A 22666-nucleotide genomic window follows, 5' to 3' on the forward strand; every position below is an offset into this window, starting at 1 on the left:
CCTTTTGTCAGACAAAGGGTTCAACTCTTGTTTACTGGCAGCGTTTTAAAATAGTTTACTGACTGAAGGGTGGGAAGCAGATTCATACTTTCAGTCTGCAGCTCTAGTCAAAAGTTTCTCTTCTGTACAATCACTTCCTGTTTTCACCAGAGCTACTAGACATGAAGGATTAACTCCTGCAGACCAAACTGACAAATGCTACGTATGTTTTTATTTACTGTGATGTGACTTGCCAAGGCACAGTCTGGATATCAAGTCAAAGAAGTACGTACTTTGTGTTTCAAATATCTGGGAGTACGTAGTTGTAATGTCACGCTGTCGACGGGGGCCCCTGCATTTCCCCTTTCTTCAGTAGTACTATTGTGGTTTATGTTCCACTTCCATGAAAGTGGTGTCATTGCTCACTTTTTGCTGCAAAACTAAAATTGCCATTGGTCTTACGGTTATTAGATGGAAATATGAAAAAGGAAGGCAGGCTTCCCATTTCAGAGTTTCAGTTTGTTTGCAGACATCTACCTCTTGAACATTCTAGATAAATAAGACCAAACAAAGTTCACTGAGGTTCACTATGAACGTTAGAGGCCGTAAGAGTTACATTTTTCACAAAAGTGTATTTTTTAATTTATTTTCTTACATGGATCTGCATGTAACATTTTTTAGTTGCAATGAAAAGTATATTACGTAACTTTTCTAAAATGTTCCCCCGGTTTTATGATGGGTTGCTTATTCTTCAATGCACATTAACAAGAGGTTGCACAATTTAACCTCTCTTTTTTTTATTAATATAAAAAACGCTACAGAGGGCTGGACTTAAGTGACACTACAGTACCTGGAAATATACTTAACCTCCGTCTGACTTACAAGAATTTTGAGAACTAGGAGACCTCTGCTCTATTTTGTGTCGCAGTGCGTTAGACTTGTGAAGCTATAATGTGTCATTGACAAATGAATGAAGCTTTCCTAATTTAGTGATTATGAACATGATGTTCTTAAATAGAGATTAAAGTGTCAACATGAGGTTAGTGCTGCAACAATCAGCTGATTTCTTTTTCTTGATTTATCATTAAAAAGTGACTCATGTAAGTTTCTTGTTTTTATCTGACCAACTGTCAAAATCCAGTGGAGGAATCTGACAAAGTGTCCTACATTCACTCAAGTACTGTTCTTAAATGTTACGTTGAGTTTTTCTATATGATGCCACTTTATACTATTCCACTACATTTCAGAGGGAAATATTTACTTTTTACTCCTTTACATTTATTTGTCAGCCATTAGATACTTTACAGATGAAGATTTTACATATAATACATCTGATGAGCTTATAAATTAAGCATCATTATTTTAGATTCATCTTTAAAATAGAATAGAAATGACTCCTCCTAGACCAAATACAGCAGTGAAATGCAACTTGCACTGCAATGCAAAAATGTATTATATAATATAACACATCACCATTGTTCTGCATTGAGTCCTTTTTTGTTGTTGATACTTTTTATTATTTTTCCCATAATACTTCTGCACTTTTACTGAGGTGCCGTTTTCAAAACATGACTTTTAAATGTCAGAGTATATTTATTTTACAGTGTGGTATAAGAAAATATATTAAATTAAACTATCATATAAAGAGGTGATCATAAGTAGCTCGCTTTGCTTTGTTAAACTGTTGAGAAAAAGCTGAATAAAGAAAAATGAGATAAAAACACTAAAATGTAAAAGCAGCTCATCCTCACTTTTGAGAATCTGAAACTGGCAAATATTTGACATTTTTGCTTAATTGTTTTTATTAAATATATAATTTATCAAATTAGTTGACTTTGTTTTCTGTCAATTAACTAATCGATTAATTGAGTAATTGTTTCAGCAAAAAAACAACATATTAGGGATGGAGGGCGGGATTTAGGAAGAGAAAATTTCACTTTCACTTCGCGCGTAAAGTGTTGGTGGACGGTCCCTTGGCCCGCAAACAGCCGCAGAGCGCAGCCGCTCACTCAGTCCGGCCAGTGCAACAACAACACTGCATGGATGACGGCGCACTTGACCGACGCAGGGAATCACTTCACCGCTTCACACGAGCCGTGTACGTCCGTTCGAGCTGGATTTACAACACCTCACCTCACTTCAACTTCACACGAATACATCCGCTGCCTACAGCCGTGAGCGAGACATGTCACCGTGAAGCTACAGCCTCCATCTTCGCTGCAATAAAACCATGAAGAGATGACCGGCGTGTAGCGCTGACAGGCAAGTGTCTGCGCTAACAGGTTGGCAAGCCTCTCGCTATGATGTAGTGTACAAGTTTTACTCACACAGTGTTTTCTGTGTGTGTATCTTCTGTTTACTTTCACATCGTGGATTTTAAAGCTGTTTCTAATTGATGTGTTGAAATATCCATTCTGTAGGTAAATTCATTCAAATACATTTTTATATACAGGCGTAAATCAGCCATGAAGATTCTGATAATGCAGCGAGAGCTCAAGTTTCCTCTTACGAAAATCAATAGTGTAGAATTACTTTATAGCAAGCAATTGAAAATGTAACTCTGTAATACAATTTTTTTTCTGTATGCACAGTCGCCTGAATACATTTGCAGGAAGCAGGACATTACATTTATAGTGTGAATGAATCAGTGGGTAGAAGTTTCTTTGTAGTGTGTCTTCACCTCATGTGCACCTTGTTCTGACAGAACATTTCGTCTGTTGAGGGTGAGAACTGCAGATTCTAAACTGAAAGCATCTTAAAAATCCATGCATAGAAAATCTCAATACTATTGCCTTAATCTATCATTGTATATCTTGTATTAATAATCTTATATATGCTTTGTACTGCCAGGTCCTTCAACTACAAGCTACTGTTTATCAGTCATAGAGTCAGTCATGCATATTATACACACTCTGCGTGTGCTTTCTGATTCCACTAAATATCCTTGTAAAGGTAGATCATTCAGGGTTTTAGGAACGAACACACTGCACAGTGACATGTTAATAGTGGAAATATTAACCTCGGCTGTGTTTCCTCTGTGTGAATGGCTGGCTTTTGTTCCGGTGAGCAGCAGAGGAGCTGACGGTAAATGAGAGGCCGTCACCATGCCCCCGGGGAAGTATGGGATGCAGGAGGAATGGGAGAAGGATGGGGACCAGGAGATCGTGATGGACTTCCTGCTGCCGACTGGGATCTTTCTCAAATTCCCTGTGTCTCCAAATGACACCATCAAAACCCTAAAAAAAGTAGGTGCCCTCAATTTAAATATCAGTAGCTGATTTTAGATATCACAAACACTTTGACAGAATATTTCATGCCACCTACACATCATGTGTAATGTCACTATAATGTTGCATTTGATCTGTTGGCCGTGTTTCTGATGGCTTGCAATTAATTGACTGCAGCACTGCAACTCTGGTGACCACAGTTGTGAGGCGCCGTTGTTTACAATATTTACTCAATAACCTTTTAAGCAAATTGGTCGACTTAATATTCCCTCTTCAGACAATAAACTACTTGAAACATGACACAGTCCGAACAATACTCGCTTGTGCTTTTGCTTCATTTTGAAGTTTTGATGCAAATATTAGAGCGGGAGCTCCAGCTTTCCTCCTCGGTGTGCACGGCCAGCTCTCTGCTGAAGCAGAGCCGCTGTTCAATGTGACTGCCAGTTTCTATGCCAACAGTTCTGCCACTTCAGGCTGTTTGATTTAGCTGTGTTAAGTAATGATACTCTTGGAAGCTGTTAAGATGATTTAGAGATTAAATGTCTTTCCAATGCACAAGGAACTTTAGAAAACTTTCAAAAACACACAAGATCCATTTCTTTGCACAATCGGTTATCATTTTAACTCATTAAGTAAATGAGTGAGTTTTATATGACCCCTCAAGCACAACATTGAGAACACTGTGCTGTACGCCTCAGTTCATAAACGCTGCGCTCTCAACCTCATGTGTTGCTGCTGTCTTGTTTCAGATGGTTTGGAAAAATGCCAGAAGCGAGGCCCTTTTCAGTGCTCTGGGGGATCCTGACGCATACGTCTTCACCTGCATCAACCAGACGGCAGAGAGGGAGGAACTGGAGGAAGAATCGAGGCGCATAAGCGACATACGGCCCTTCATGTGTGTTCTGAGGCTGGTGGCGAGGGAGGGCGACCGAGTGAAGAAACTCACCAACACACAAATCAGCTGGTTGATAGGCAAAGGTCAGCAGCGTTCTCATCTGATAGAGCCGAGCTGCTTTACGGAGGTTTTTGGTGGTGCTGTCGTCATCATCAATGAGAAGATGAGAGTTTTCTAGCCTGAATCCCTGTCAGCGATGTGAACAGATGAATATGTTGAATGCAATAATGAAGTGAAACGGTCATTTCAGACCGAATTGCCGTTTCACTTCATTATTCAGTCTGACATTGCATTTTAGTTTGACAGTAAACAATCAGAGGTGACATATCCATCGTTTTAGGTAACAAGGTAGCTTTGGGGGCGGTTGCTTGAGGCAGTTAACGCCGAACACATTGATTGAAGAAATATATCCTGTTAACAATTTCTGTGAGACGACCCTGGACAACTGGTACAGCAGTGTTGATCTCCTCCACTTCTCTATTCTTTTAAAAAAAAAAATTCTGACACCATTTTTCTCCTTCTTAATCCTGCTCACTCAACTCAGATTGGCTTGGTTGCTTTTCTAATCAGGGAAACAGCCATAGCAACAGCAGCACTATCAGAATGGATGAAATGAAGATGTGACAGTGATTCAGAGGTCTGGGACTAGACTAAGTTAAAGCTGCTCTGGAGGCAGAAATGATCCCATTGGCTGAAGGAAAAACCTTAATGGGCCCAACCAAATGGCTACTTTTTTTCTGAGCAGTTAGCGAACTAGCTTTCTATCTTTGTTCGCTTTTAGTCGTGAGGTTCATTACCTTGGAAGGTCGCTAAGTTTCTCGCTAGCTATGAGCTAGCTAAGGCTAATTCCTCCGTTGATCTCCTCCACTTCTCTATTCTTTGCAATTTTTCTGACATCATTTTTCTCCTTCTTAATCATAATATATTTATTTTATTTACTTATTCACCAGGCTTCAGTTAGAAAAGCTGTAGTTTTATGCTTCTTTGAGTTTCAATTATTAAAACGGGCTCTCTGGCTCCAGTGACTGTTTTTATAAAGAAAACAAGCAAAACGTTAACTGTTCTTTTCTATACTTTCTTTACGATATGTTCAGGTTTGCATGAATTTGAGGCCCAGAAGAACCACGAGGTGAACGAGTTTCGGACGAAGATGCGTGCATTTTGCGAAGAGAAGGCTCAGGAGCGGCAGATGTTGCCATGGCAGCAGTGGATGGAGTACAGCTTCCCGTGCGACCTGGAGCCATGCTGCACTCCGCCAGAGTTTGGGAAAGTGAAGTCAAAAAACACCAAGAAAGCTTTCATCAATGTCAAGTTTGAGGCTTGCGATGTGAGTAGAGCTGCTGTCACTCAGAAACAACATCCACCAGCGTAAAAGCTACATTTTGTGTGATGTTCTATAAAGCTGGCACCTTTATTTGTTTTAATGTATCTCTCACAGGAAAGCTTCATGCTGCAGCAAGACCCTCAGGACCTCCCAATGACTCTGATTAGGAGCGCCCTGAAGAAGAAAGCCCACGTCTTTCGCTCAGTGCGACAGGAGCCAGAGGACTTCACTTTGCAGGTCAACGGGAAGTGGGAGTTCATCTATGGGAAACATCCCATCTGCCAGTTCAAAGTGAGTGAGCGATTCAAATGCGTCTTTGAGCAGCGCAGTTCTGTGTGGAAATGCAGCTTCCTTTATCATATTTTATTCTTTTTCCAGTTCTCATTCAGACTGAAGCTGGTTTTCCTCCGTGATATTTTTGGATTTTGTCGCATTCATTACCTTTTTACCGTCTCAAACCTTCAAGAAATGCTGCAGAGAAGCTGCAGTTGTGAGGGTGTGTTTGCTGCCACGTAGGGTTAGGGTTAAGTATGATGAGCAAAAAGCTAAATTCTAGACTCATCAGACCAAACAAACGGCCTTTACTTTGTTTCAGACGCTCCCACTTGGCTCCAGGCAAACGTTTGTCCAGATGTCATGTTTTTCCAATTACATTTTTACAGCAATTGCTTTCTTTTTGCCAAAAAGCTGTTACTGGCTAAGCAATGGGCGACTTGATGAGCTGAGCATTTTTTGTGATTGACACAATTTTCTTCTGCCCTCCACCTTGTTGCCCATATGTTTGATAATCTTACTGTAGATGTGTTTGAAATCTTTTGCTTTTGTAGTTGTGTCATGGTAAAGGGGAACTGTGCTTGATTTCCACTTGATTTGTGGAGAATGATAGAGAACACTTTCTCAAGGCACTAAAGCTGTGTGTCAGTAGATGTGGCTGATTTTCTTTTCTGTGTTGTTTGTCTACATTTCACTGTAAGTGGTCCGTATAGCTGAAATGAATGTCAGATCAGGAGTGGGGTGAGTCAAGGTTTTGGTGGCAGGAGACTCCACTGTTGACTTTGAAACTCCAGCTACCTGCAGGGGTGACTCATATCTGTCTAGCAGCCCCGCAGAAAGAAACTGCGTCCATCCACACATAATGAGATTTCAGTTGCATTAACCTACAGCAAATGAACAGCCTCCAGGAGTTAACCAGTGCTATCAGCACACTGGGAAATATCTGTGGGTGAGCTGACTGATGGCTGTACCAGTAAACAAAGCACGCTCTTCTCCTCTCTGTCTTGTTTTACAGTACATCTTCTTGTGTCTGAGAAATGGCCAAAACCCTCACCTAACCATGGTGCACCACTCCACCATCCAGAAATTTCAGAATGCACAGGGCCTAATGTGCAGCCAGATATACAGAAATCGCTCCTTGTCCAGGCCTCCTCCCCTGCCCCTTAAGAAGGTAAGAGTTCTGCATCTTTCATTAACAGAACTTTCTCTCTCCGCATTACAGTTGTTGCTCAACCGGACTGCGGACTTTGGCCCACTTGAAACATGCTGTGCAACACAATGTTGATAATTTACGCTGCACACCTTTTACTGTAGTTTAACGTAGAGCACATATTACCTACTTTGGAACTGCACAGGGAAAAATAAACGGTGTGTTTTTAAGCTTTTCTGTGCTTCACCTGCTGAAGGTCTAAGGACCGAAACGTCACTAATACATTTCATTGTAAGTAAACAAAAGTGCGCTGGACTTCACTCTACTCTTGCCTTTAGAGTTTTCCTCCTATGCACCTGTTTAAAAGACATTGAAGGTGTGCATCATCCTTTAACAGTCAAGTTTTAAGCTTTTATCTATGAAATCGAGAAAGGGTTAAAGGGTGTTTGTCAGTTTCTTGCAGTTTTGAAGTGTGTTCCCCGTTGTTACTTTTGTTTCTGAAAGTGCACTTTGTTATCTTTTGACGTGTTGCCAAACAGGAAATTGTAACAGTTTCGTAATTTTAGACTTTGTTGAATGCTAGAAATGTAATTTAAAGTAAAGAATGGGATAAAATAATTAAATTTCCCTCCCTTCTGACTCCTACCTACAGCAGAACACCTCTTCTCTATGGTCCATCAATGAACCTTTCTACATTCACCTGCTGCAGGGCAGCCGAGTCAACGCAGACGAAGGAATGAAGGTTGGTGTGGTTTTGTGTGGGTTTGTTGCTCAATGAAATGTGGCATTCACTTGTTTACCAATATCTCAATTTCAGTTGTAGGAACAGTGGGGTTGACATGTAAATGACAGGGTCACATGATTCAGACCACACGTTTCCTATAATTCAACAAGGCGGTTGGTTGAAACTTCAAAACAGGAAGTGGGGAGGGCTGATCTACTTTGTACATCTCATTCTGAGGCATAGATTCTCAGAAAAAACCAGACTGCAGGCTCTCTCTCTCCTCTATCTCTTTCAATGCACTTCTTTTTTTTGAAGCCGTTGCATGCAGTGTTTGTCAAAATGTTTGTTAAAGGATTCGTCTCTTTTCAAATGAGCATGTAGAAATATCCAGTGATACTCCATATGAACTTTTTCCCTCAGTTTCTTTTTTTCCAACCAATTTGACAAATGAGAAAACGAGTGAGAAGACAAGTAGGGAACTCTGTTAATGTGTGTCTGTGTTTGTGATTCAGTTTCACAACTAACTATGTTGCTGTTTAGATGGGTGATTAAGTGTAAGTGCACTTCCGGCTGCTGCCTTCGAGCACATCATGACTCATGGCAAATTTGTCCTGTCACATAATTATCAGTCATGTCTGCATTTGGCAGGCAGATGTTTGAAAACACGCCCCGGGGGAGAATAGCCACTCATACATTTTGTAAATATAGATTTAGACTATCTTGATTTGGCAAAAGGCAGGAGCTTAATTGCCGTACAATATTGAATTTTAACTCTGGTGGTCGTTGTTCATTATGCATAGCATAGCATAGCATTAAAAGGCGTTACGTCCTGCTTACGTTATGTGTAGACCCTGTGACTCATAACCTGAGTGATGCAGGAAACTCTGAATCATCTCGAAGTCTGTTAATGTTCCGCAAACAATCTCCTCACATACGGTCTTCAGCATCTCACGCCCATGTCATGCCATCATTTAATCACTACTGTGTATGTGTGTGTTTCCCCTCCAGCTTGTGGTGCAGGCTGGCCTCTTCCATGGCAGCGAATTCCTCTGTAAGGTGGTGACAACCTCGGAGGTGACTGTGTGCTCTGAGCCGCTGTGGGATCAGAAGCTGGAGTTTGACATAAACGTGGCTGACCTGCCTCGCATGAGCCGCCTGTGCTTCGCGCTCTATGCTGTCATTGAGAAAACCAAGAAACCCCGCGGCACTAAAAAGAAGCATAAGAAAGCGGTGAGTTAGTCAGAAACTCTTGCCGTTTTCAGGTCTTAGTGTACAACTTGTGATGGAGCATGCGAGCGTCTTTGGGCTGGTGGTCGTGGGTGTGAATTTGTTAGCAAGCACAAACTGATCGGTTTCCTCTCTATTGTGCGTGTAGTCAGTGCTGGGCTGTGTGGGTGTGTTTTGCTGCTGCGTCTGGTTGTGCAAGTGTGTTTAGTGGCAAGGCTGCGGTCACCATTTCATCTGCTGCAGCTAGTTTATCTGTACATCACTGCAAGGAAGGAAGGAAGGAAGGAATTGACAAACATTTTAAGGAATTCTATATTCAGTGGCCGTTCGTAGTTACAGCTCTCGCACCCATTGAGCACTTTACCTTTTTAATTTCTCATCTTTAAGGCTTGTACTGGGGACGGATTAGAGTAGAGGCCTAAAGACTGTATTGTTCAAGCAAAAATGGCAAACATTTGTTGCTTTTTCTCTGTTTTAAATTATATGTAATTGAAGATCTTTGGATTTTGGCTTGTTGGTTGGACAAAATAAGCAATTTGAAGATTTCATCTTGGGCTCTGGGAAATCTTTAAAGAAAATTCGACATCGCATAGAAAATATTTTGCGGGTTAATCAATAATGAAAGATTAGTTGCCCCCCCCCCTATTACACTTATACATTAAAACAAATATATGCTACTTATTTGTTTATTTGTCAGGGACAAATGCAGAGAAACATTGACGTTGCAGAAGCCTGTCTGTACTGTACATGTGCATATAGATAAAGCTCATTTCCAACACCTGGCCCTTGATGTGCTTTGGTCGTTCAAGGTATCAATAAAATTACATTTACAGTTTAAATTCTTAAAACCAGTGAGTTTAATAATCAAAAACAAGAACAACCATCCAGACAAATGAAACAAACTGAACACAAAACATTTATAGCGTTGACTCAAGTACACGAGTAATGACTAGACTAGTGTCATGATAACAGTTCTGGTTTGAACCAGACTGTCAGAAAACTTAATTCCACTATAAGTAACATTAATAACATGCCAATTGAGGCACACTGAGTTTAGGGATTTACCATCATCTGGCCCTTTACTTATTCTATTCGGAGAGACTGCGCACACCGTGCACTGACGAGTACAGTGAACAACAACAAATTCCCCTTTCTATCTGCGGCTGTTGTCTCAGCCTCTCTTGTTTTTAAGCATTGCAGCGGTTGTGGGCAACATGTTCCGCCCAAACATGGTGCCCAGGTGTGTTTATGGCCACTTCTGCTTTCGGAGTCACTTCTCTCTTCTGTTGCCCGGAAGAGAAGTCCTGCAGACAGACAGAAGTTGAGCTATTTTAGCCATTCTTGTATATGTGCATCGGCTCTTTTTCTTTTAGCCGGGTGCACTCCGCCTAAATGTTTTTATTTTTAACAAATTAGATAGAAGTTATTTTTCTGCTGAGCACTGCCTGGATTTTATTTTTGCTGCTTTATATTCCAGGTTTAGACCTTTTTATAAAGATAACATCACTGTCGTGTACATTTATTTTTTCCTTTGCTTCACTTTATTTTTGAACACGATTTATTATTGGGTAAAAGCTGCCACGGACACCATTTAAACTTTTTTATGTCATTAAAATATTTAAGTTTTCTTAATGCAATTTGATTTTTAATTCAAATGAACATCTGAAATAAAGCACATGTTATACAAGAGGTATCTAATATTTCAATACATTTGAGATAAATTGAGTTGGCTGTTGAACTTATTTTTCCTTTTTTAACAGAAAGATGAAACAAATTAATAATAATAATAATAATAATAATAATAATAATAATAATAATAATGACTAACAAAATCATTAATTTACAAAATAATTAATTGATTAAAAGAAGTGTTTGCTTTTGTTTATCTGATGATCAGATCTTAAAGTCATTTAGATTGAAGTTAGAGTACTCTCTTTGTCGTCTTTCTGCTTGTTGCATGATTTTACTGCTTGCAGATGGTCTTCAAAGCCAATGAACAAACCTAATCCTCCCTCTCCCTCTCTTCAGGATTGTCCGATAGCCTGGGTGAACACCATGGTGTTCGACTACAAGGACCAGCTGAAGACCGGGGAGTTCCTCTTGTCCACGTGGCCATCTGTTCCTGGTACTTGAAGTCCTTCCCTTTTCTTGCATTTCCTCCTCTTCAAAAACACCTCACATGTTAACAGCCTCCTCCACAGCGCCTGTCCTGCCATGTGGCGTCATCAAAACCTCACACATTACCACATTATGTGTTAGCTGATGCATAAGATAATATTTGGAGTAGAAATGACAGTTGGTGTAAAAAAACCAAAAGAAATGGCTACGTGTTTATTCAGTGAAATGATCTTTCTCTAGAAGAACGGTACATTTAACACCGTCTCTTTTAGAGATATTGGAGGGATTTGAATATGCAAATGTACTCCCTAATAAAATCATCTACCAATTGGCAGATTTCATGTATTACATTTTTATCACAGATGACAAAAGCGACATGTTGATTCCGATGGGGACAGTCGAGAAGAACCCAAACGTGGACAGTGCTGCCGGGCTTCTCATTCGCTTCCCTAACATCCGGCCACATCCTCTCTATTACCCTCCGTTGGACAAGGTGCTTATTCTCAAAAGGCTATAATTGAGTACATAGTGAGATTTTCATTTGTATTACCGTCAGTCATCTGTTTTCAGGTGGGTGACATGGAGAAGAACGGGGATGCAGCTATTGCCACAAAAGAAGAGGTACAACTTTCTACATCTCACATTTTACAATTCTCACACAGGTAAAAGCTTTCTCTTGCTTATTTTTATAAATATCTTTTTGGGTCATTTTGTTCTCTGCAGTTTATGAAACTAAAAGAAATCATGGACGACAAAAACCACACAGAGATCTTTGAGGACGAGAAGGAGCTCTTGTGGAAGCTCCGCACAGACGTCCGCGACCATTATCACGAAAGTCTGTCCAAGCTGCTCCTCGTCACCAAGTGGAATCGGCACGAGGACGTAGTTCAGGTATAATGAAGAGTTTTGGAAGATAATTTCCCCACTGTGATCCATTTTGTGTTTCTCATGTGTCGATATACAGGTCTGGAAATGTTTGCCTGACGCATAAAACACCTAGGAAATGGCAAAAATAGATGTCTGTCTGAGATATTTCACAAACGTCACATGTTATATTTTGCGTGTTGGTGTTCATTGCTATCTTTTTACTGAAGAATCACGACAAACGCATTTCGGCCTGAACTATCCAATCAGTGATCGGCTCATGATATTGTTTTATTGTAATTATTTAGTTGGTTAATCAATTGATTTAGTCTGTAAAGTGTTAGAACAAGACAGTGTACAGCCATGCTAGTGCTCTGAACTAAATGCTAACATGCTCACAATGACAATACTGTCATTATTATTACATTTTTAGCAGATACTGTATAATGTTTATTGTGTGCACTATTTGCTGCTTAGCTCTAAACACAAGTACAGCTGAGGCTGACGGGAATGTCAAACCAAAGTGTTGTAATAATGAATTTGACTTGATGAGCCGGTACTTTATCAGGACATTTCTTTCTGAACCAACACTGAGAACCTCATGTTGTTGCCAGAGTAAAGTGTCAGGGGATCACGGAGCCAGTTGTGTTTATTTTGTCCAACCGATCAGCCAAAAGATTTTTAATCTGTCATCAAACTCATGACCGTTTTAATTGTTCTCATCATGGTAGAACATTGTAATTTGATTCTCCTCAGATGGTGGGTTTACTGAGTAACTGGCGGGACCTCCCTGCCATTAATGCCTTGGAGCTCTTGGACTACAGTTTTCCCGATCCAGCCGTCCGCTCTTTCACAATCCGATGCCTCAGGAAGCTCAGGTACACATATTTATCTCTGCCTGGTGTAAGCCTGTGGGGGGATAATGTGTTTGCTTGTGTGCGTGCATGTTTGTGTGTATCTGTCTGCAACTAATCTCGCATACTACTGGACCCATCAGCCTACTTTTTTTTGTGCACATTTATGACTGTATGCTCAATGACCTCTTGTGGTTGAAGTGATTCACAATTTTCAAAAACCCTATTTTAATGACTATTTTATACCATCATTGACTGACTGCTGACTGCTAAAAACAAGCCTTACCTAGTCTGTTGCAGGACACACTTTGGCCATTGTTGTGGCTTAAACACTCTCATTTTGAACCCGAGCATGCAGATTAATTCCATACCCGAAATGTTATGATCTACTAAAGTCAGGCAGGATACGAGATGAATATATCCCTGTTTTTGTTATCTTTGCCGCCATCTTGATTGTAACGGAGTCGGGAGGGACAATTGAGTGAGATTCAACTCTTCTTAGTTTGGGAGTGCAGAGACACACCTGGCACTTTTCTAGTTATGCTCTTGTATTTGCTCATATCCATGTAGCATCATACATTTTGAGTTTTAATGTTCATTCATTGAACCTTTTCTCTGCAAACAGTGATGATGAACTGCTACAGTACTTAATCCAGCTGGTCCAGGTTCTGAAGTACGAGTCCTACTTGGACTGTGACCTCACCACTTTCCTGCTAGAAAGGGCTTTGTCCAATTGGAGGATTGGACACTTTCTGTTTTGGCATCTCAGGTGAGACGCTGTCCAACAGAAAACACAATATTATGTGCAGCTGCAGCTTTTTGTTTGACTCTTTGTGTTTATTGTAGGTCAGAGATTCACGTGGCGTCTGTGAGTTTGCGTTTTGGCCTGATTTTGGAGGCCTACTGCAGGGGAAACATCCACCACATCAAGATTTTGACCAAACAGGTAATGTCATCACACTAATGTCAAAACTCTGAAATTATGTGTTTTTGTTTTGTACTAAGTCTCAGCCTTACCTCACACAGAACGAGGCTCTGGGCAAAATGAAGGCCCTGAGTGACTTTGTCAAGTCAGGCTCCCAGAAGATGACAGCGGATGCCCTGAAGCTGTGTATCAGACAGGAGTCCTACCTGGAGGCTCTGTCAGACCTGCTGTCACCACTCAACCCCAGCATCATCCTTGCTGAGATCTGGTTAGTGCCAGACACACACACAACAAATTACATTTTTGGACTCCTAAATTGGATTTTCAGGGTCAGTTTTGGTCCCTCTCTCGGACAAAGTAATACATTTATGTCGCATATTGACAAATGAACCCTTAATCATTACAGTACCCGGAGACTTTGTTTTATTTTGAATTATACTATATGCCGTCTTACAGTTTTGCTCACCCTTGCAGATGAGGAAGGTGATGTTTTTTCCCCTCTCCCCCACCTGTTAATTTATTTTAATAAATTGGCTCTTAGCTTGTTTCCCCTGGAATGAATTTCCCCATTTCTTTCAGTGGGCCACAATGGACATACATATTTAACAACACTATAAGTAAAATGTCACCAGGGTGAAAAACGGCAATGAATTTGAACAGGCCTTTTCCAAACTAAATGCACTTTGTCTTCAGTCTATGAACTTGCCGTGGTTATAATGATAATGTTCTCATAATGAGTGTATTTGCTGTTGCAGCCCAGACAAGTGCAGGTATATGGACTCCAAGATGAAGCCGATCTGGCTGATGTATAACCCCAGGGTTCAGGAAGACATGGTGGGCATCATCTTCAAGAACGGAGATGGTGAGAAACAAGACAATCTAATTACACGGCCACACACATTCATTAAACATTAACATACAGTAGAGTATAAGATACAGTATAAGATTTATTCTGTTGTTCATTTAAATTTAGCACCAAATCAAGAGTGAAATTGCAGGGTTGTACATTAAAATGCACCGGAAAGAGAAATATGCAGCAGGTTTGGGAGAAGCACGTCCCCTAACTAAGTCAAACAGTACCAGTGTGAAAGTTAGCGTCATATTTCAATTTGATGCATCTTTTGTGACGATGAAATTAAGATTGTTCATTTCATCTTTTTTTTCACTCCTCACCTTTTTTTTTTAGATCTTCGACAAGACATGTTGACCCTCCAGATGATCCAGCTCATGGAGAATTTATGGAAGAAAGAAGGCCTGGATCTCAGGTACAGTGGGAGCAGCTCTCCACAGCAACTGTTGATGCTTTTTCACAAAGAGCTCGTCTAGACCAAGCTAATACTGTTACTTTTCACCACACACTCGCAGGATGATCCCATATGGCTGCTTGTCCACCGGGAACAAGATGGGGCTCATCGAGGTCGTGAAGAACTCCGACACCATCGCAAACATCCAGCGTAACAGCAGCAACAGTGCCGCCACCGCTGCTTTCAACAAGGATGCCCTGCTCAACTGGCTCAAATCTAAGAATCCTGAGTGAGTATGATGAACAACTTTTGGTTTTATTGGAAGCCTCAAAATGTCATCTTCTACTACGTAGAGACAGTATGGCTCTCTCTAGAAGTAATGACCCTCTTTAACCCCAGGAACCCTGCACCGGGTCCATAATATGAATCTCACATGTTCAGAGCCACAGAGTTTTATCCTCTTATCCGTTTTCAAATAGTTTTATCATGATGAGCAAAACCGCCAAAATGGCCTTTTACCCAGTAACTTTCCCCAGCTGCTCGTGGAGGGATCCCCAAGTGCTCCCAGGCCAGCTCTGTCATAAGCTCTGTTACACTTTCTACTTAGACACTTAGAACATTTTGGACTTCACGTTTGTTAAGCTTTTTTAAATTTGAAATTGACTTTCAGAAGTCACATTTTCACTGAAGTCTCTCAATGCACAAATGGTAAAATATATTGATTCTTTTTTGTAACAATTTTTACAGACGGAGCACAATTGTTCTGCATTTAACATTTGTCAGCGATACTGAAACTAAAATATACAGAACAAATAAGGTCAACAGTAAAAATACAAATACAAAAAAGTGATCCAACAATAACCTCAAAGTATTTTTATACTATAGGGAATTGAAACATGTGGATGTGTCACATCCGTCAGTAACATTTAAATTTTATCCTCCCCCCTTAATATTATTTAGAAACCGTATAACAGGAATAAAAAATTAAAAAAAGGATCTATAACACACTGTAATGTAGGTGTAAGCAGATACAAGGACACTTTAAATTGTTTATTGATGTATTGTCAACAACTATAACTCCGCCCATGAGGCACCCATAGATAGAGTCTGCCGTATAAACGGTTTATCAATGACAATAAAGTAAAACACAGTTTAAAAATATAAGATATGTCTTCATGATAGGAGGGATTATAATTGTTGAAATACTGTACATTGGTTCACATTACATTTTAATATAGTGCTTTAAACGCATAACAGAATCAGAAATCCTTTATTAGTCCCACAACAGGGACATTTACCTTGTTACTGCAAAACATCATGAAGTAAAGGGGCGGGTACACAATAGTTAAATAGAATAAAAAATAATAATAAATAGGTACATTACAATTATCTTGACATTCTAGTCAAGATCCCGATGTGCTTTTACAGTTTATTCTTCCTTTTTGAAATTAAATGCAGTAATAGGTTGAAAAAAAGATTTATATTTGACTTAATATAAGCATTGTATTATTAAGTGTATTATTAAGAGCCTTAGTCGGAACACACAGGTACAGAGTATGTAGGTGAGAGTATGGAGAGAAATCGTTTTTCCTATCTATCAAAGGTGCATTAAAGCTTCCTGTTTTGTAAAGGGTCTACTTCAAAGTATTTATTGTGTGCATCATTTTAAAATTGTGACAGACCATCACAAATTGCATAGGCGACTATAGGTTTAGCAGTATTAAGTGAGAGTAGGTTTTCATTTGGTGCCAGACAGTCTGAAGGTCTTGTCTATTCTAAAAGCTCCTTGAAGAGAGAGAACCATTCACTGTAATGAATAAGCCTTTGTACGTCACGTTGGCAAGACAGGCCCAGCTGACTGCACGACAGAACAGAAAGGTAATTGGCTTGAAATGCTGCAGCTGCTCTCAATGGAGCAGAGAAAATTAGTAAAACTCAGTGAACCTCAGTGCAGGTCTAGACTGTGACAGGACATGACAGTCAATCATTAATTGACCACGGGAAGTCCTGCTGTGAATATTTCATATAGAGGTGAGGACATCCGTGTGCGTGTGTGTGTGTGTGCGTGCGCGCGCGTGTGTGTGTGTGTGTGTGTGTGTGTGTGATATGACGAAGAAGTGTAAATGTACTGTAAGAACAAAACCCACTAATGCTTTGCTTCCTTGTTTCGCTGATCTTTTTTTGTCACCAGGGACAAACTTGAGCAAGCAATAGAAGAGTTCACCCTGTCCTGCGCTGGCTACTGTGTAGCTACTTACGTCCTGGGCATTGGAGATCGTCACAATGACAATATCATGATCCGGGAAACTGGACAGGTGGGGCTTACCACTGATATTTCTCATCACATTACAACACTGAAATCTACCACAAGGGGGCGATTAGACATTAAGTGTGAGCTGTGTGTCGACCTGACTTTACCTGTGCTCTGCTTCATAAAGTAATATGTAGCAGAGCACTTACTACAGTGGCTGAAATCAATAGTATAGTAAATGTCACTGCTTAAAGGGACAGTTCACCTCAATATCAATAATACATATTTTTTCTCTTACCTGTAGTGCTATTTATCAATTTAGATTGTTTTGGTGTGAGTTGTAGAGTGTTGGAGATATCGGCCGTAGAGATTTCTGCCTTCTATTCCAGAAATCATGACCCGGTTACTCACGATAATCCGCAGACCTTGTTGTGAGCAGTATCATGTAGGAACTATTTTCTTTCTACTGTATCACCTCACAGTAAGAAGGTGCATTTACTCATGGACGAGAGGCTCATGCTCAATCATTGGCAGGTGTATTTCAATAGAAAGAAAATAGTTCCTACATGATACTGCTCACAGTAAAGTCTGTCAATTATGGTGAGTAATCGGGTCATAATTTCTTGAAAGAGACATTGCTGTTCAGTTTTTTCAAATGAATTTTTTGTGACTTTGAGCACCACAAGCCACAATGCCATCTAGTTCCTCTAAAGGCCCTGTCACACATATCCGTATGGCGGAAACGTATACGAAAAGAGCTCACAATGTGTCAGAGTCCAAATACGTCCAACTTTTCATCGGATCAGAAAAGTGAACGTATACAGATACGCATGTCTAACCTGTTGATAGAGCATCACTTACTAATTCAAAATGTATCAGACGAATGCCCAACGAATGCATAATGTATACTAAAATATGGCGTATGCAAAAGATGGGCAACGCGCTGGTGTACGGTAGATATAAGGTAAGGTATAAGTAGTGTTCGTTAAGAGCTCACTGTGTTACGCTGGGGTGCGTTGTTGAACGCTGATGTTTTGAGCATGTTCATGACGTGAACCAGATGGCACTTTTCCAGCTCCGTTGTCCAGACGCTCTGATACGTTTTAAATAAGTAAGTGATACGCTATCAATGTTTGACATGCGTATAATAATTTGTTATGTATTCGTTATGTATACGTCAGCTACAACACCGCTGTGGAAAAGTTGGACGTATTTGGACTCTGACACATATTTAGCTAATTTTCATATACGCAGACATGTTTCTGTCATACGTAACTGTGTGACAGGGCCGTATGTCTGGCGTGTTCGGCGTATCGTCTGCGTCCCTCAAACGATCACAACTTACCTTTAATTTATATCAACGTATTGCCGATATTTCGTATGCGCCGGCATACGTTTCTGTCATATGGATATGTGTGACAGGGCCTTAAGTTGGAGCGAAGGACACACATCTCTACAGTTTATATCTCCAACACTCGGATCACACCAAAACAATCTAGATTGATAAATAGCACTACAGGTAAGTGGAATTTGATTTTGGGGTAAACTCTCCCTTTTTAATGTTTAAAATGTGAGTTTCTAATTCTTTCTAACAAGCTTAACAATACTTAGCTGTGACTTTAATTGAACTTTTTAATATAATCGAGTCAGATTAGTTCACTTTGCAGGGCAGTTAGTCTTTAACACATGTGACTTTGGTGATTCAGAACACAGAAGTAATTTTCACTTTTGCTCCTCAGCTGTTTCACATTGATTTTGGGCATTTCTTGGGCAACTTCAAGAGGAAACTGGGGATCAACCGGGAGCGTGTGCCTTTTATCTTGACTTATGACTTTGTCCATGTGATCCAACAAGGAAGGACGAACAACAGTGAGAAGTTTGAGAGGTACAGTATTTCCAGTTTGTTTACTAATCTGGGATGATGTTTGTGCATTTTTTAACCGATGACTGATTATTGCATCATGTTGTCAGGTTCAGAGAGTACTGCGAGCGGGCCTACAAGATCCTGTGCCGGAACGGGACGCTATTCGTCAACCTCTTTGCTATGATGAAGGCAGCAGGATTGCCAGAGCTCACATCCTGCAAAGACATCCAGTATTTAAAGGTATGCAACAATGATGGCGCTGATGATGATGATGACGAGGAGGATGATGAGGATGATAATAATGTTGACGATGTTTTGTTGTTTTATTTTTCAAAAGGACTCTCTAGCTTTGGGCAAATCAGAGGAAGAGGCACTGAAGAATTTCAAAGTGAAGTTCAATGAAGCTCTGCGAGAAAGCTGGAAGACGAAGGTCAACTGGATGATGCACTCCTTGGCCAAAGATAATCGACCGTGAAGAACACTGTACCAAGGAAACCTGAAGGCCGACCAAACATTATGGATTTTAACTTATTGAGAAAAAAGGGAAGAAAACACAATCAAATATTTTACTTTATTGTGGCATTCAAAGACACTCAGCATATGTTTACATCTGACTGGCCTGTCTGTGCTAAATAACTACTAAGTGGAGGCATCCAGACATGATACAAACATGGGAATGCCTTTGACTCGAGGACATATTGTATCATCAAAAATCATAAACAAGCTTTTGATGTGTTAAAATTGCTACTTGAAAACCACCTGCACGTGCAAAAGTGTCCGGAAACACAAGCAGGGGCCGAATGTTCATCTCACCGACTGCGTCGCTCAGCAGGGAGCAAACTTTACGATGACTTTAGGCGAAACCGTTTAGTCACGGAGTTCAATAACAGGGCGACAGTTTCACCTCAAGTCTTTTTTACGGTTATGACCCTCGACGGCTGTTTGTCATTTCCTCTCATTTCAACAGCCATCTTTGCAATTGTGTCTTGTTTATTTTAGTGTATTTTATTTAACTCTGTAGCTCTGAATTACTTGTACAAAACTCTGAAGGATATTTTAGAAAGATGTGTTTTACTGCTGTTTTGATGTGTATGTTGCCTTTGGAGTGCCAGTAGACAGGAAGCAATGTAACATTTACAATTTATTGTAAGGTGAGGAAATAGCTTTAAATGGGGCCTTTATTTTGGAAACGTTCCTTTGTACCAGGCTGTGTAACTTAGCAGACCCTGACCAAACCGGTAAATGCACTTATTTTCTTTGTTAGTGAGAGTTAGATGAGAAGTTTGATGCCACTTTTGCGTCAGTCCATTAAATGTGAAGCTGGCCTTGGTGTATCATAGTTTTAGTTTGGCTTAGTTGGGCCTTAAAGACTGGTAACCAGGAGAAACAGTAGCCTGGCTCTGTCGGGACGTAACAAAATAACAAACGTACATCTTTTTAGAGGTGCTGTTATACAGTAGGTGGATTGTTTTTACCTTTTGGACAGAGCCAGGCTCGAGGTTTCAGTCTGTTCCCAGTCTTTATGATAAGCCTAGCTAACAGTCTTCTGGCATCAGCGTCATATTTAAAGAATATTTCAATTTATGAGAGTGGCATACATTTTCTTGTCCAACTTTCAGCAAGAAATTGAATAGGTGTATTTCCCAAAATGTTCAATACTTACTTTAATGACAGCATTCGTAACTTATAAAAAGTAATGATCACAGGCACTAGGCAAAGGTGTATAGATGTTTGCTCAAAGACTGAGGATAATATTGAAAACATGAGGCATTACAACCCAAATAAGAATCTCGTATTAGCCACAGACTTGTTTTTGTGTTTCTCAAAATGTGGCTTTTCAAAGTGTAAATCTTGTGTGTGTGTGTGTGTGTGTGTGCGTCTGCGTGCACATGTGTGTGTGCGTCTGCGTGCATGTGTGTTTGTGCCTGTGTTTTCTGATATTTAAGTTATGCACTGTGATTTCGATTGCATTTCTTTAAACTGATGTGCCATGAAAGAGATTTCATGCTTGTACTGTCTAACACCTCTATACTCGTGTGCTGTATGATTCAATTTTATGGTGCGTTCCAAATACTTAACATGCTGAATATCTTTCTGTCAGTTATGCAAAGATGATGATGTGCTTTTAATTTTTTATTTTGCACATTTCAAATGATCTCTACTGTTTGTATGAATCGCTGTACATTTTCACATCCTTAAGCTACTGAAATATTCACTGTTGAATAGGCTTTAAATATGGGTCATCATGTCCCTCAGTATTGGTTCAGCTACACTGCTGCTTTAAGCCTGGAGGAGTTAGTCTTTAGTTCATGAGCTACTTTTGCAAATTGTAAAGTATACTGCTGCTGCCTTTTGAATTGATTGTAATTTGTGAATTCTGTCAAATGGTACAAATAGATGAAAGGTCAGGCGTTATTGACATGTGTGCAGCTAAAGCTGATCAATCATCCTGTCAGCTTAGGTCCGATGTAGACCTGTCCTTTATCTGCATCCTGATTACATTTGGTTCACTTGCTGTCGGGAGGAAAACATTCACTTAATAAACAGTTTGCAAAAGCAGAGCTTATGTCTTTCTAAGATCTAAGCCATATGTTAGCTTAATTTAATGCAGCTTAAAAAAGGATGATCATGGAGGAAGGCCACAGACCCCAAAGTCAACACACTAGTGGGTAAGAGACACAGGTTATTACAAGTTAACCAAGACCATATATATTTACAACACTGCATTGTTTTGATTGCCCTCCTATAATGAACATGAGAAATAACATCACTATGGGCTTCATATTTTTTTTAGCAGAGGTGGGATGATAGCGAAATACATTTATTCAAGTATACAATTATGAGGTACTTTACTACTAAAATCAACTAATAAATCATAATGTTTCAATTTGGCTGAATAATCAGTAAATAAAGTGAATTAGCTGCACCGTTACCAGATTCAGCATTAGTGGTGATCCAATGATATAATATACAGTATATTATTCTGATAAGGGCCGTTCTGCACAATGAGTACTTTTACTTTTTGTAGTAGGCTATATTTTGATGCCTATGTACTTTTACCTAAGTAAGATTTTGAAAGCATGTATTGCTCATTTAACTTCAGTAACATCAGAATCAGAAATAGATTATTGATTACCTGGGGGGAAATGGGTTAAGTTTCAGTTGCTACTACAATAGCCTATATAACAACAGTGTGAATAATAATAATAATAATAATAATAATAATAATGATAATGCGAAAAAGTAGAATATATGATTAAGATTAAGTTCCCTCACTGTACAAAACATACATTGTATGTATCCTCTAAACACCAGTGGTGGAAGAAGTACTCAGAGTCAGATCTTTTACTTAAGCAAAAGTAACAAAACTACCGTGTAGAAATACTCCCTTACAAGTAAAAGTCCTGCATTCAATGCAAAAGTATTAGCATGAAAATATACTTAAAGTACAAAAGGTCCTTTTCAGAATCATATATATATATATATATAATTGTGTTATAAATACTGATGCATGAATGTGTAAGCATCACTAATGTTGCAGCTGAAGGTGGGGCTCATTTAAACTAGTGTATATACTGCCGGGTATGACATAATCCTTTATTAGTTGATTAATATTATGTATTATTAATTTGAATAATAAACAATAGTGCAAAGTAACTAGTATATCAGAGAAATATAGTGGAGTAAAAACTACAATATTGGCATCCAAATTGTAGAGGAGTAGAAGTAGAAAATGGAAATACTTAA

The 22666-nt window shown here is 39.7% G+C and overlaps 1 protein-coding gene across 2 annotated transcripts; it reads left to right on the forward strand.

The window, feature by feature from the left end:
- The first annotated feature begins 1912 nt into the window (after positions 1-1912).
- pik3cd (phosphatidylinositol-4,5-bisphosphate 3-kinase, catalytic subunit delta) lies at positions 1913-21480 on the forward strand. 2 transcript variants are annotated; one of them, XM_029436105.1, is made up of 23 exons: positions 1913-2261; positions 3050-3224; positions 3956-4184; positions 5196-5428; positions 5540-5716; positions 6714-6869; positions 7501-7590; positions 8581-8802; positions 10828-10924; positions 11280-11410; positions 11488-11538; positions 11641-11808; positions 12538-12659; positions 13261-13404; positions 13482-13581; positions 13662-13828; positions 14316-14422; positions 14747-14825; positions 14926-15093; positions 16996-17119; positions 18795-18940; positions 19027-19159; positions 19257-21480. In XM_029436105.1, the coding sequence occupies exons 2-23, from the start codon at positions 3084-3086 to the stop codon at positions 19392-19394; spliced, it is 3123 nt and encodes a 1040-aa protein (XP_029291965.1). In that variant the 5' UTR covers positions 1913-2261; positions 3050-3083; the 3' UTR covers positions 19395-21480. The 2 variants fall into 2 exon arrangements, with proteins under 2 accessions (XP_029291965.1, XP_029291964.1); XM_029436104.1 differs by having other exon boundaries at positions 1913-2241.
- The last annotated feature ends 1186 nt before the right edge of the window (positions 21481-22666 follow it).

This window comes from Cottoperca gobio, chromosome 7 (genome assembly GCF_900634415.1).
Source record: "Cottoperca gobio chromosome 7, fCotGob3.1, whole genome shotgun sequence".
NCBI classification, from domain to species: domain Eukaryota; kingdom Metazoa; phylum Chordata; class Actinopteri; order Perciformes; family Bovichtidae; genus Cottoperca; species Cottoperca gobio.